This window comes from Electrophorus electricus, chromosome 25 (genome assembly GCF_041902795.1).
Source record: "Electrophorus electricus isolate QZ-2024a chromosome 25, ASM4190279v1, whole genome shotgun sequence".
Taxonomy (NCBI): Eukaryota; Metazoa; Chordata; class Actinopteri; order Gymnotiformes; family Gymnotidae; genus Electrophorus; species Electrophorus electricus.
In genome coordinates, this window is record NC_137521.1 from 1,480,001 (window position 1) to 1,495,629 (window position 15,629).

Below are 15,629 nucleotides of genomic sequence, written 5' to 3' on the forward strand. Positions count from 1 at the left end.
GTGAGCGAGACGTCCCTGCTCAACGCTCGCCTGGTTTTAGCCCCCTGTGTGGCAGAGACACTACTCGCTTTTTTTATTACGGTGAGCATGGAACAGCTAATGAGTGAGGCATGCAGGGCAGGGGAGCAGAGCCACTTACTTCTAGCGCTTGCTGCTCCCAGCAGGAGAGAGCAACCAAAACAATTAAAGGAGAAACAGCAGAGGGGTTTATGTACAGAGAAAGGGCAAGCTTTTTCAAAACAAAGCAGTATGTAAACACAGGCCCAAATGTTCGCACGCCAACACACACGCACACTCACACGCGCACACTCACACTCACACACACACACACACACTCACACGCGCACACACTCATACACACACACTCACACGCGCACACTCACACACACACTCACACGCGCTCACACTCACGCGCACACACACACACACACACACGCGCACTCACACTCACACACACGCGCACACTCACACGCGCACACTCACACACACACGTGCAGACACACACTCACACGCGCACACTCACACGCGCACACACACACGCACACACGCACACTCACACGCACAGACACTCACACTCACACACACACGCGCACACACTCACACGCGCACACACACACACGCTCACACTCACACACACTCACACGCGCACACACTCACACGCGCACACACTCACGCACAGACACACTCACACACACACACACACTCACACGCACACACACACACACACGCGCGCACACTCACACGCACACTCACACGCACAGACACACTCACACGCACACACACGCGCACACACACACGCACACTCACACGCACAGACACACTCACACACACACACTCACACACGCACACACACACACACGCGCGCGCACACTCACACGCACAGACACACTCACACGCACAGACACACTCACACACACACACACACACTCACACGCGCACACACACACTCACACACACACACTCACACACATGCGCACACACACACACGCACACACACACACACACTCGCACACTCACACACGCACACTCACACACACTCACACACGCACACACACACACACGCACACTCACACACACACACACACACTCACACGCGCACACACACACACACTCACACACACACACACACTCACACACACACACTCACGCACGCTCACACACACACGCACACTCACACACACACACACTCACACACACACACACACACACACACACATAATCTTTGACATTCTAGCAACATTTATTTTATATAGAGCAAGTCTATTCCCGTCCCAGTTCAGTGTTAGTTTTGCTTTAGCCCATGCCTTACATAAGAGAAAACTACATCTCCCATAATGCCTCACCTCCGCTTGTAGGCTCTCTAGACGTGTCATGTGCTGGTTGGTGGAGACACTCTTCTCTCTAAAGTCATCCTGCAAAGAGTGGACCTGAGTGGACAACTGTCTCTCCACTTCAGCAGCCTGTGGAAGGACACACACGCAATTCAGCGACCATTTGCCATAGGAGCCCACTCAGTTTTTGGTCACAGTGTTGCTTAGTGCCTAGCTATCCGAGACAGAAACATTGCACCTCTCTATATTCTGCTCAACTGATCACCATTTTGGGTCAAGGGACACACTACAGACAGTGAGCTCGACACAGTGCTGTGACGTAGAAGAATGTAGAATCCATACATTGGTATCCCCAGACCTGACCCATAATCTGCTCAGACTTGCTTTCTGCCATTGTGCTACCTGCTCTAGTTATTTCTGTCTGCAGGTCTCTGCTGCGTCAAGGCAGAGGGAGGCATGAACACTCCAGGACTGAGAAGGGGGATGAGGCTCTTTTCCACAAAACGTCACTGTGGAGCTTTCACGAGATACTTTATTTTATTATATCCAGAGTAATGAAACAGAAAAGAAGCCCCATGCTCTATGACTGTGACTCATACCTTTCCTGCAATAATACAGAGTATCATAGAGTTCTGACACACACACACACACACGCACACACACACACACACAAAAAAAATCACATGTATTATTCAGGCAGGCGTTATTGACTATGCGTATTAGATGGCTATGGAGCCGATCAGGCCACTGCACAGCTGATGTGGGACCAGGAGAGACACATTAGCATAAGCCAAACTGCCCTCTGCGAGAGAAGTGTTGTGTCATCGCCGGCCATCACCATGGCAACCCTGAAAACCTAGTCGCTGCCAGCTCATAGTACCCAGGACGAATCCCAGTTGTTTCTAAATCAAGTTGTTGGCTCCAGCGATTTAGAATTCTGTCAGAAATACAGCAAGACTATGAATTATCTTTAGCTTATTGCTTCATAATATATGTCTCACACATTCAGTTAAAACACCAGAAGTTGCATTAATAGCTATCTCCTTTGCTATCCGTTCCCTTACTCACTGAATTATTTGTTTTGAAGAGCAGCAAAATATGGATTCCGCACATCCCCCCGCCCGGCCACTTTTTAAAAAACTTTTTTCAAAGTGCTGACCTTTGACGGTGGTCTACACAACGTCCTGTAAAGGAAAGCCTGCTGTCTTGCTATTGGTAAACAAGGGAATATACAACTTGTAACAGCTCGGGTCAGCGTGAAGTTGCTCAGAGCTCTGTAGACTTCCAGTAATAATCATACAACTGCAGAGAGCAGCGGAATGAGGATTTAGGGCTCGAGAACAGTCTGATCTTTGAAAGTTCCAGTCAGAGTCTTAAAGCTTCATGCAAACAGACGCAGACACGCAGGTTTAGAGATATAGAATGTGTCCCAGAGGTCTAAGTCCTGTTGGGTCACGTGCATACCTAGAGAGTATGATCGGATCAGACTAAACTGGACCATATAGTGGTTGCATGGAGCAGAAATACTGCAAAAATGTTAAAAACTCTTTTTACAATACACATATTAAGAGACCCCTTGAGCAGAAAGGGACCATGTGTGCCGGGTTACGGTGTGTTTAGGGCCTATTACTGACGTAAACAAGAGATGAGCAGAGCGGCAAAAGCCCAAAGAGTGTAACCTGGCCAGCCCTCACATACACAGTCTTACTTTACAACATCCCCGCCTGTGTTACCTCTCATTCACACCTTTGAGAAAAGTCTAACTGTGGGACAAGATACAATAATTCCAGAGAAATGCTAGCTTTGACAGATACTCCTGGCAAATATTAATCCAACGCAGGTTTTAGACCGTTGCAGAATAATACTGCACCTCCGGTATGGATTAAAACATGCTGTGACACTAAGTCCAGCTGGAATGGTCGAGAAAATTGAGACTGTCAGTCAATGTCTTTGGGTCATTTTCTAATCAAGCCACCCAGCTAACAAGTAACTGTACTGTGGTAAGTGTGTATTTATGAGATGCCTTCCTTCACTAAATTTACTGCCATTTGACAAACTGAATGTGCAAACATGTACAATATATCCCAAGGCTACCAGCACTTATTCCTACAGCTGTTGCTATTGCCAAAGTAGTGCGCTCATCCTTTCAAAAACGACCTTAACGCCGTAACGTAAGAGATACCAGTAATCACAAGCAATTAGTCATAATCCGTTCGGATTGGTACGACATGTCTCCTCAAAGTCTTGACACGTGTGGGCAGATGTGCCAACGAGTCCCACCACGCCATGACGCTGCACGCGACAGCGTGGTGTGCCAAACCCCCGGGCAGCAGGGTCACGTGTGAAAAGAACGCGGAAGGATCAGGGGGGTGTCGTACCTCACACTGTTTCTTTGTCTTATCTGGAGCTGGTCTGCACTTTAAAGAGCAAACTCCGTCGTCCGGTCACCCATAATCAAGTACAAAAGCATCAAGGGACAGTTCATCTGTGCCTGACTGGGCATATGATCATGTTTTTAATGTTTGAGGTCTGTTTGCAGTAGTGTGTGTGGGGGTGAGGGGGTGACAGTATGTTTTATGGTTGTCTGGAAGTTATTATGCACAGACGTGGGTGTAGTATCGGGGGGGGGGGGGGGGGTGTTTACATCCCCATAGTAACCAGTGGACTTCAACATGACACTTAGGGTTGGTATAGCAACCAGAAGTAGCTGTGATTGGTCGTGCTGAAATTCCTTAGTCATACCGTGTGCTACAGGAATCTTATTGCCTTCATGAGTCAGACACAATATTCTCTAATGAAATATTACACAAATGTGCCAGTGATATGGTGAGGATCACTCTCTCCAAACCTAATTAGTACTCAGGAGATACGAAACACCATTTGTGATATAATGAACCCAATGTTCCGAATTTCAGCCACAAGCTGTGAACACAATAAATCTGCAGCAAACTTCTTCAGGCTTCTGAACATCATGGAGTAAACCAGGTTTAGCTCTGCCTGGAGCATGAGACAGCAGAGCTGCTAGAATCGACAGTGCTGAGTGCAAGCAACACCAAGGTCATGCGTTTGGTTCCTGATGAGACACACATGTTGTCACGCTGACGCATCTCTAAGTCACCCGGACAGGGACTGTCTGCCGAACGCTGCGGATGCAGGATTCCCGTTGTTCCGTTTAGCAGAGCAGTCAGAAGTGCAGGAGGTAGGACGCCTTTGTGCGGAGAGCACGGAATTAAGATTTGCTCCCAATACAGGGAAAGGGATGGCACATCAGGAATTATTTACACACACACACCCACAGAGCTCATATGGGAAGAGAAAACCATAAACAAGGTCTTAAACTAGTCATGTCTTCTTCATTTCACTGTGGTGAGTAAACACTGCTTCTCTTGAGTAGGTGGGCTTTACTGTCAACTTCCCAAGTTCCTGCGTGCAGGCCAGCAAACGACAGTGAGATATGTTTTGTGTGTGTAAGTCTGAATTGTGTGTCTCTAAGCATGGAGATACTGGCGCATGTCTAGTAGTGCCCTCGTACATGATATAATATGTCCCATTCTCCTGCACATTTACCTGGACAAGTATTAGGACTTTGGTCTTATAACAGATCACCTGTAAGCACGGCTTCCTTGCCTTCAGATGTGCCATAGTTTTAAGTCACTTCTTCCACATGAATAAAATATTAATACACATAAAATATTAATAATAAATTATGTTACATAGATCAACAATAAAGGGTTTCTGTCTTAATTTTATCTGATTGGCTCATCTGAATGTTCTATCCACACTTCTGTCTCCTGCTCCTGGTTACCATGGAGACTTTAGTGAATGGCCAGTTACCTCTGGCACTGGCTCACCTGTTAGACTGTGTTTAGTGGCTCACCTGTTAGACTGTGTTTAGTGGCTCACCTGTTAGACTGTGTTTAGTGGCTCACCTGTTAGACTGTGTTTAGTGGCGCACCTGTTAGACTGTGTTTAGTGGCTCACCTGTTAGACTGTGTTTAATGGCTCACCTGTTAGAATGTGTTTAGTGGCTTACGTGTTAGACTGTTTAGTGGCTCACCTGTTAGAATGTGTTTAGTGGCTCACCTGTTAGACTGTGTTTAGTGGTTTACCTGTTAGACTGTGTTTAGTGGTTTACCTGTTAGACTGTGTTTACTGGTTTTACCTGTTAGACTGTGTTTAGTGGTTTACCTGTTAGACTGTGTTTAGTGGCTCACCTGTTAGAATGTGTTTAGTGGCTCACGTGTTAGAATGTGTTTAGTGGCTCACGTGTTAGACTGTGTTTAGTGGCTCACGTGTTAGACTGTGTTTAGTGGCTCACCTGTTAGACTGTGTTTAGTGGCTCACCTGTTAGACTGTGTTTAGTGGCTCACCTGTTAGAATGTGTTTAGTGGCTTACGTGTTAGACTGTTTAGTGGCTCACCTGTTAGAATGTGTTTAGTGGCTCACCTGTTAGACTGTGTTTAGTGGTTTACCTGTTAGACTGTGTTTAGTGGTTTACCTGTTAGACTGTGTTTACTGGTTTTACCTGTTAGACTGTGTTTAGTCTGAATTAGGATATTAGGGGGAGTAGGGTGTGTATCACGCATACATAATCACTTATAACCAATTTCTTTATTAGACGTACTTATAGGACCAGTAACAAATGCCTACTAACCAAATAGTCTTATTTTTCTCCATTCAGCTGTTCCTCACAAAAAAATTTAAAAAGAAATGTATACAATAAAAAATTTTATTTTCATGGTCATAGAATGAATGAAAATAAGTTGCCATAAAAATCCACTACTTCACTAGACATTTCAAATGTTTTATTGCAATTCTAACAAGACAGATGCAATCTATATGTGGGAATCTACACAAACTCTGGCCACTTCACAACTATATTTCTGTCAGATATGATTTTACTATTTGTTTTATTAGACCTACACGCCTAAAAAGTGATTTGTTCAGAGTGGTGGGGAGCAATCGTAAAGAGCGTAAAAAACCTTTTTTGTCACATTTGTACACAGACAAAACAGACCCCAGCCCTGACTGTCAACTGTCACTATCATGTGACTGAGCACTTTTTTGGCCTTACTAAGGCGTCATACAAAAGAACGTACAGAATGTGAAATTCATGTATTCTTTCTGGCCGTGTACATGACTGACCAATTATGTTGTACAAGAAGGCGGGACCAGCGGGCAAAGGAATGTAAACACAGCCGTACAGTGTACGGCAACTGTAGAAAGTGTCAAACAAATCCTAGACATTTTAGGCATTTTGGAAATCCTGACGGACACATTTTCACTCTGTCTGAATAGAACTACTGATTGTTCTCACTGACTAATCAGAGTATCTCTGTCAAATATTTGTTCATCATTCCTTAAGGATTATAATCTACTCTCATATGTTTTAGGGAGATAAAAGTTAGATGCAAAAGCAACTTTATTCCTTATGTTTGCTGTCTGGTTTTGACCAGAGGAGGAAGGATACTTCTGAGCCTGAAGTTTTCTTCCTGTTGCTCTCGGAGTTTTCCTAAGCCACAGACACCTCGGCCTGCTCATTATGGATTCTTTCTCTGTATATTTTTTCTGTGAAGTTGCTTTGTGACAACACTACAAAAATCACTATACAAATCACTATTTAAATGAAAATACATTTCAAAAATTTAGAATTTTAGTTCATCTTTATTCTTGTATGGTAAAGAATATGCTTTTGTCTAATTGTTTATACAAGTATATATGTTTACTTGATAAACGTCTATTGGAACCTACTCACTCTCTATGTTCTATGTGTTTATTTGGTATATTGTAATATGTTATATACTGCCATCTTTGTCTTTGGCAATATGTTTGAAGTAAAAAGTACTTACAGTATTACAGCCTAATCCCACCAGCTCTTGGACTATTGCCTCATGCAGTCCTCTTTTATATCACTTCCTGTAGCCTGCATCACAGGGTCAAGGTCATCTCAATTTCACAGTATGGAAGGCGACTCATGACAGTGTCTGCATTTACTACAATGGAACATGTTCTGTTTTGTTACATGTCAGCAAGGAGTACAGAAAACTTTGTGTTCTACCTGAAAATACTGACTTTTGTTGTTGTTTTGGAAGACTTTGTAGGAATACGGTGTATTCAACCACATCTGATATATTACTAAAACATGATTTGTAGGATTGGTAAACAGATTTGTACCTACTGGTTGCCTATAATGCCAATACTAATTAAATTATTGTTGTGATTTATCAGATGTGAGCAGATCAGTGTATCTATGAGCAGATATCAGGTCCAATTAACAAATAAAATTGCGTACCACATTCGGAGATCTGGAGATCAAGCTAATTCAAGGACTGGCTACAAGTGCTTCCATTGATAACGCAGGATGCCATACCATGCACAAAGCCATTACCATATACTACCACGACACCTGGAGGCACCTTTATCCATATTCATCGCCTCTTTCCCAAATCCATTGCCTTTCCTGTGTAGTGTTAAGTTTGTACAATGCCAGCTAAATACTGAATAGCTACTAGCCATATTTGATAACATGTCATTTCTGTTTGTCGTGTTGGAATATTCCACACAGGCATCATGACTGCAAAAATTACTGTTATAGCGCCCCCTGTTGATCAGAGTCCACCAGTGTCTGCAGTGTTTCAACACAATGCAGCCGCAAGTGTATTTAGCTTAGTGATCATCGGGAAAAGTGTTCCTGAATTTGGGCTGCTAAGATCGCAACAGCTATAAACGGAAATACTTGAATGCCTGTATAATCGACAGCCTAGAAAATGTGTCTTTTGGCAGCATTAGTGTTTCGTAAAAATATATTTTATTGTCTGTATTCCACTGTCTGTAACTGAAACAGCACTGAGCATTGCAGAGCCACTAAGTGACCAGTCCAAAATTCTACAGGCCCTCTCGGCGTGTAAGTATGAGCATAGATACTCTTCCAGGTCAAAGTGTATCTTGAATCTTGCTTTCCATTCAGCGGTCTTGTATCTGCACCGGCTAATGACAGGAGCGTGGAGATCATCATATAAGCCGAGTTCCCAGGCAGTTGCTAAGCGTGACTAATCACAGTCCTCCTGACTATCATCCCCGCTGTGCTTGGAGCTGTGGTCTCGTGATTATCGGCAAAAATGGTGTAAACTGTCTTTACTTTCAAGGCGAGCTCTCCAGCCATTCCAAAAATGTATCGGCACGCTACATTAGCTTAAGATGCACACACACACAGACACAAATATACACACACACAGTTTTTCTCTACAGATATAATCAGAGAAACACTGCAAAGAGAGAGAAAAGAAGATCCTACAGTTTAGCAGAGATAAAATGGACCGGCGCCACAGTGTTGGACCGGCGCCACAGTGTTTTCAGCAGCAGCAGCAGAAACAGACCTTACTACTAAATCCTGATCTTCCCACAATAATCCTGCATCCTGATCAGGCTTAGACCCAGAGGAACACCCACTCTTTCTCTCTCGCGCACGGGGTCAACTCACCGTCTGACCTCTTTAGAACCGCATTCCAGTTCGCCGCCAAGGTGCACGGCAGCGCGAGGCATAGAGTCAACACGGTTTACCCACAATTCAAATGGGTGCAAGACTTAAAGGGGTGTAAAAGCACATGCAGGACTGCAGACCGACATTTCACACGCCAGATCTGCGCTAGCGAGTGTTTGTGAGTACAACTTCTTCTGTCCAAGATGGCAGAGTTACACCGGGAGTACTGCAGGGCTACAACAGTTATACAGAGACGATGATTAGGTGGCCATATTAGCAAACATTAGAACCTAGAGGGATATAATATTGCCTGTGTTTATACTGCACCAACACACTCCTGGGATACAGAAGAACTATATGGTAATTGGAGTACTATAACTACATTTGTCCTACATATTAAAGCTATTCTGGAATGAATACATTAATTTCAAATTCAATCAGTCTTCCATCATCTAGAAGCAGCACAAAACATGTGTTAGGTGCAGAACATGCACCTAAAATGCAATACTACTGTATGGTGTCTCGTGTTATATATATGTTATATACACTTATACCTATCCCCATTTCAGTGTTCTTTAATTAAACCAAAATTGAGCCTTAAAATAATAAATGTTAAGATGAATCCAATTTAGTGAAACCCACACAGAAATATGTTTTGTGTATTTTCACTTTTGTTTTAATAATGGAATCCTGTCCTGTTGTACTGCAGGCAGAGGTGTTAAGCTGTATAATTCAGCGCTATGCAAAATGTCTGGGTGTGAGTTCTGCTCTGCTGTGCTTCTGCTACCATTTCTGTTGGGGCCTGGAGCCTGGAACAGCTGAGAAACAGAAGCTTCTCTCTGTTTCTCTTTCTTTCTGTCTGTCTCTCTCGCTCTCTCTCTTTCTGTCTGTTGGTCTCTTTCTCCTCACCAACTCCCTCTCCCTCCTTCTCTCGTTTGCTTCATTTTAATTTATAATGCCTTATTGACATGACTGTGAATTACACAGTGTTTCCAAAGCAGTAGAAAAGTAAAATTGTATGTAAAATGAAGTGAAAAACAACATTAATATTTAACAAAAACCCCATAAAAACTATATAAATAAATGAATGAATAATCTCTCTCTCTCGCTCTCTCTCTCTCTCTCTCTCTCTCGCTCTCTCGCTCTCTCTCGCTCGCTCTCTCTCTCTCGCTCTCTCTCTCGCTCTCTCTCTCTCTCTCTCTCGCTCTCTCTCTCTCTCGCTCTCTCTCTCTCTCTCTCTCTCGCTCTCTCTCTCTCTCTCTCTCTCTCTCTCTCGCTCTCTCTCTCTCTCTCTCTCTCTCGCTCTCTCTCTCTCTCTCTCTCGCTCTCTCTCTCTCTCTCGCTCGCTCTCTCTCTCTCGCTCTCTCTCTCTCTCTCTCTCTCGCTCTCTCTCTCTCGCTCTCTCTCTCTCTCTCTCGCTCTCTCTCTCTCTCTCTCTCTCTCTCTCTCTCTCTCTCTCTCGCTCTCTCTCTCTCTCTCTCTCGCTCTCTCTCTCTCTCTCTCGCTCTCTCTCTCGCTCTCTCTCTCTCTCTCTCGCTCTCTCTCTCTCTCTCTCTCTCTCTCTCTCTCTCTCTCGCTCTCTCTCTAATGCATTCTTCCAGCACAAGCTGAGAAGGACCTCACCCCACTGTCTGCAGCAGAACTCACATTCTGCATATATGTATTTCGAAACATCACCCACAGACTGACTGCCCAGAACTAACGAAAACCTTCTTACTCCACCCCAAAACCAGACCACTCAAAACAAACCTACATGAACTCAATCTGTATGAACTTAAATTGCCACTGAACCTCACTGTAGAGCTGCCAGCACTCAATTGGTACTGTTCACCTGATCCCAGTTTAACTGTAGGTACAAGTGGGTTCATTTCAATTTTACTGTGCAGATCCAGAATATTCTTAACAATTGCAACAAAAAAGTAGCTACATTTGCAAGCTACATTCATGGTCACCCTGAGGTTAATGACCTAATCTAACATTCATGTGCTGCTCTCTCCCTGGAATGTTCATGGATTTTGATGGAAAAAACACACTGGAGCCCTAAATGTGTAATAAATAACATCTTAAATTTACTCAAGGTTGGCTGGATGGCTTCTCCTGATCAGTAGCCCACAAGGGGGAAAAAAAGTATTATGAGGTCAAACAAACCTCAAACTTCAAAACTTTCTATCACCGCGCAGAACTCCTAGGTTACCCTTTCCTACTATCGATTTTCCTGGTTTTCCCTAATTTGAGAATCGCATAAATCTTAATCCAGGCGCGTGCGCGCTGTCTGAACCGCTAATGGGTCAGGATGCGCTTGTTGTTCATCACGCAAACCCTGGTGTGGAACTGAAGAATCAGGCCTCGCAGGACACGGGCTGGTAATTGCCTCATGTACCGAGTGCACGCTGCAAGCTCATCAGGATGTGCCACATGTCTTGTTCCTCTGAGAACTTGTTGCGCAACATCTGTGCATCTCTCTTTGTTTTGGAACTCAACAGCAACCAGTATCTTATCTAATATTTTTTAACAACTTCTATTATCTTCCACCCCTACATCTTAATGACCATAACAGACGGTCTGGATGCTCACTGCTCAGTCTTGTGACCGCTTTTTCTTTCATGTAAGTTTTCTTAATAATTCACAGCAGTCACTGAATTATACGTCTTAAGATAATAAGTAAGTCTTGTGTGTAAGAGGTTACGTTCATTCTGAACGTGTTGGTTTTTGTGCTTTTATCTTAACGTATTGTGATGGTGACCCCCCCCCCCCAGTTCAGATACTCATGTTTTGCTTCTATTCCTGATGTGTAATGTAAATGGCTAAAATGTTCTTGCCCAATACTATTTGGTCATGGCATGGAAAGCTTGGACCGACAGGCAGAAGTGAAGCCACTAATAAAACGAAACGGGCAGAGTTTTGCCTCCTTTTTTGTTGTTGCTAGATCACGAGGTTGCGCACGTATCCGGATCCAAGCCTTTGATGCTGAGTGACTGCTCGGAAGCAACGCGACGACCAGGGGAGGACTTACAAGACGCCCACCCCATCACCCTCGCTGCAACACTTCTATGCCCGTTTATGTAACACCGCGACTACTGTTATGAGAGTTGTTTGTTGCATCTTTCTGGAAATGGTTCCATCTCGAGAAGGTCAGTAGGCCAGCAAGGCTGTGGTGGTGTAGTCACCTGGCTGCACACCATACAGAACTGGTATCGTATATACCGCACCAGTACAGTATTAACAGTAAAAGCAGAAATCCACCAGTCTTGCAGGAGTATTACAGTGTTTCTCTGTCGCTTTGGGGCAATTCCCAGATCAGAATTGAAATTCTCAAAACGACTTGTTTTGATCAGCCTCCACACAATCTAGTCATGTGTGCACACACGTATGCACACACATAAACGCAAGTTGTATTAAAGTCATGCGAATGATAATGTCTGCTGTTTCGTACATTATCAGTGACTTATGTCATGCTGATCAAAATGCATTTTACTTCTCTGTTCTCTGGAGAAGAGTTATCGCCCCAAAAAATCTAAGCATTAGGTCATTGCACAAGACATTCCATTCAAACGTGTTAAAGCCTTGTCATAGTCTGTCAAGCAAATATTTTTGTAAATGTATATTTTAGTAAATGCTTCCTGGACTGGTGAATTGTTCTGTTTAATCTTGACTTTCACTTATGTGTGTATAAAGGGGAGTGTGTGTTTGAAGAGTGTGTGTGTGTGTGTCCTGTACAACAGCCTTGTCTTTCTTTTCTGTATCACAATGGCACGTCTGTCAACAAATGATAGTACAAACTGTAAAAGCATAAATCATACTGTCTAGCCTCTTGCAAACAATTTTCTACATACGATAATACGTAACTACTATTGAAGCTGATACACGTCACACAGAAAATGTGAAGCCTTGTGAATTTTCACTCACTGTCATCAAAGCCTTAGCCATCAGAAAATACTCGTACATGGTACAAGTGCATGGTTATACTGACAACGTGGCTAATTATTTTGACTACCTTGTTCATAAACAATGACATAAGAACCTGTCTGAGACATAAAATAAGGATTCTGAGTAAGTTACGAGCTTTTGTAGGTAATCCATGTGGTGATGTTTGTACGTAGTGTTTCATGAAATACACATGCAGTTTTGCCAAGGATTTTTGTTAATGATGATTTGAGAAATTCACCAAAGTGATTGAGAAAAGCTAAAATAAATTATTTACTTGAATGAATGCATAAAAAATTTGATTAGTTTGTCAGTTTGACAAAAATTAAGTATCCTGATTCATTCAGTTTCAAAATATTCTAGGATAATAGGTTCTAATACTAAATATTGCACCTCCAGGAGTACTACACACAAACCTCTCTACAACACTGTTTTCTTCTATGTGGGAATACTATGTTTGTAACTATTGTCTGTATAACTCAGGTTCTACAATCTCACTTCAGTTTCTATGACCTTATTATTGCTGCACATGCAACTCTAGCACATCGCGAACCTGACATAAAACTCCCGCATGCGGCATCCTTTTGAAAACACGCTTACACTCCTGCGAGCCTAATTCCTCATCAGCCCAAAATACCCATTATCCCCCAGGATAAACCTCCCCTGCCCTCATGATTCTCACCTCCCCTTATCCCCATTCATACCAACCCCACCCAGCCCGTGAGTCCCGCTCACCCTGCTAAGCTGCTCCATCAGCCGCTGGTTGTGGTCTGCCAGCTCGGTGATGGCGCGTGTCTTGCCGCGGTCCACCTCGCGCAGCTGTGCCCGCTCCCGGTCCAACTCACCCTGCAGCTGCTGCAGGTCCGCCTCCAGCTCCGCCACGCGGCCCTCCCACTCACCCTCGCGCCGCTCCATTCGGCACCGTAGCTCGTACTTCTCCTGCTCCAGGTGCTAGGGGGCACACACACACACAGAGTCACATAGAGTCATGAACGGGGATGGTCCAGGCCCATGCTGTTTCAGGTCCTCGGGGACTGAACGGGATTTAAGGCCTAGAGGTCAGTGAGACTTCCTAACAACCGATCGAGCGCTCTTTGGGGCCGACGGCCTCGCGTAGTCGAACTGAGAGCTGGAGGTAATCGAGAATAGCGGCACCGTCAGCACCAAAGGGAGATGGGATGGTGCGCGGATTAAGACGCGAGAGCAGACGCGGACGTGACACACGTCAGCGCTCTGGCCTTCCGGACGGCCCGGAGGAGCCGACGCCATGCAGGCTTCACTCGGGACACTTTTACCGAAGGTTGTCAGGGTTTGGCATGAATGGGGGCCGGAGGTTGCAGGGCAGCAGGGCTGTAGATGTTCATGCAGCTGCTCTTGGATTAGGACTTGGCCAGCTCCACTCCATGTGCATGTGTGAGGGAGACTCTGGGTGAACAAGTATCTGGAAGAATCATGGCGAAACTTCCTGTATCATGGCTAATTTGCCTTTGATTGGCTGTAAGGGGCCCTTACTCCATGCTGGTATGACTTTGTATATGTTTTTTTTCTGTGTTAAACTGTTAAGAGGGGTCCAGATATATTGGATTGTTGATTTAAGAGCACCATAAATTAAGCACAATTCGCAGAAATAGAAATAGATGCCTTTTATTGGACCACTAACGGATCACTAACATTTCAGACCCTTATAGTTGTGTGCATTGCTGCAGTCTAAAAGCATAGTTTTATGTGTATATTGATTAAGATGTGTTCAACGCGTCCTTTCGTTAATCCAGCTACGTAGAACAGTATGCTGAATGCCTTCAAACGCACTGAACAGCCAGTCCCGGCTGGTCTACGTGGCTGAACAACATCATTATGTTTCTGCTATACATTAAGCCCAAAGTGCTAAAAGCTGTAGTTGCTAATATCGGTGTTATATGATTAAATGATGGCCTTTGTGCGTGAAACAGTTTTATAACTGTTGCTGGACACCCATGTGAAATGACTTACCTCTAGCTTTTCGTTTAGGTCCCTGTTCATTTGCTCATATTGCTTGGTGAGGTCCTGGTTTCTTTCCAGTAGTGCTTTCCCCAGTTTAGCAGCTAGAACCAAATCCCTCTCTTTTTGTCGGAAGAGCGATAATAAATCGGCGTCTTGCACGTTCCCAGGCGCCTCCAAGGCGCTTAGCTCCGGCGCGTCCTCCTCCTCACGCTCCCCGGTAAGCATGGCCAGCTCCTCCTCGAGCGCCATGCCTAGACCTCCGGGACCCGCGTGCAGCGGCGCACGAGTCTGGCATCCGCCTGCGTCTCGAGAGGCTGCCAGGCTGGTGTCCAGCGCTTGCGCCATACGGTCGCTGTCCAGCTCCGGTGGTTCTGAAATCCTAGACGACGTGGAGCGGAGGGCGAGGAGGGGAGAGGATCTGCTCTATAAGCGCTTGCCCCGCTGTTTCACTGGGTCGATCTGACCTGATCCGCTTTGTAACCAGGATAGCGCCATGGACAGTGTTCCAGCGATCGAACAAAAAGGATATATCCACTTTTTAAGATTTGCTCCAGCGTTTGTATTTGGCCAGCTCATGTCCTCGAGAGGTATTCGGGTTTGACAGCATGCGCAAATCCGTGTCACCAAACCATATAGGCCATTAATCTCCTCAGCAACCCAGAGAAATCCAGCCGCTCGAACGGCTGCACGATGTCTCGGCTAGATGGGGAAAGGTAGTCCAGAAAGCGCCCGTTCGTCACGTCAGCCGCCCTGACGCACGCGAGCCGGTAGTCGATGTGTCCACCCCGAAGCGCCGGTCCCTGTGCCCCGGTCCCCCATATCTGTAATCCTTCACACCGGAGGCATGTCGCGCGTCCCCGGCCTGAGATTGCTTTTAGTCCGTGCACGAGCATCCGAACGGCCCACCTTCCTCC

The 15,629-nt window shown here is 45.0% G+C and overlaps 1 protein-coding gene across 6 annotated transcripts in view; it reads right to left on the reverse strand.

Annotated features, from left to right (window-relative positions):
- bicdl1 (BICD family like cargo adaptor 1) overlaps window positions 1-15,629 on the reverse strand; it is a 25,196-nt gene extending 9,567 nt beyond the window's left edge. For 2 of the 6 annotated variants that reach the window (XR_014119958.1, XM_081707873.1), the window contains exons 1-4: window positions 14,725-15,627; window positions 13,471-13,686; window positions 1,344-1,460; window positions 140-151 (exon numbers count right to left, since the gene is read on the reverse strand). Coding sequence is in view for 5 of the 6 variants with exons in the window: in XM_081707873.1 (XP_081563999.1) it covers window positions 140-151; window positions 1,344-1,460; window positions 13,471-13,686; window positions 14,725-15,060 (681 nt within the window). In the remaining variant the exon portion in view is untranslated. Of the gene's footprint in view, window positions 1-139; window positions 152-1,343; window positions 1,461-13,470; window positions 13,687-14,724 lie in introns of all 6 variants that reach the window. The other 4 variants (XM_081707870.1, XM_081707872.1, XM_081707871.1 and 1 more) reach the window with 4 other exon arrangements.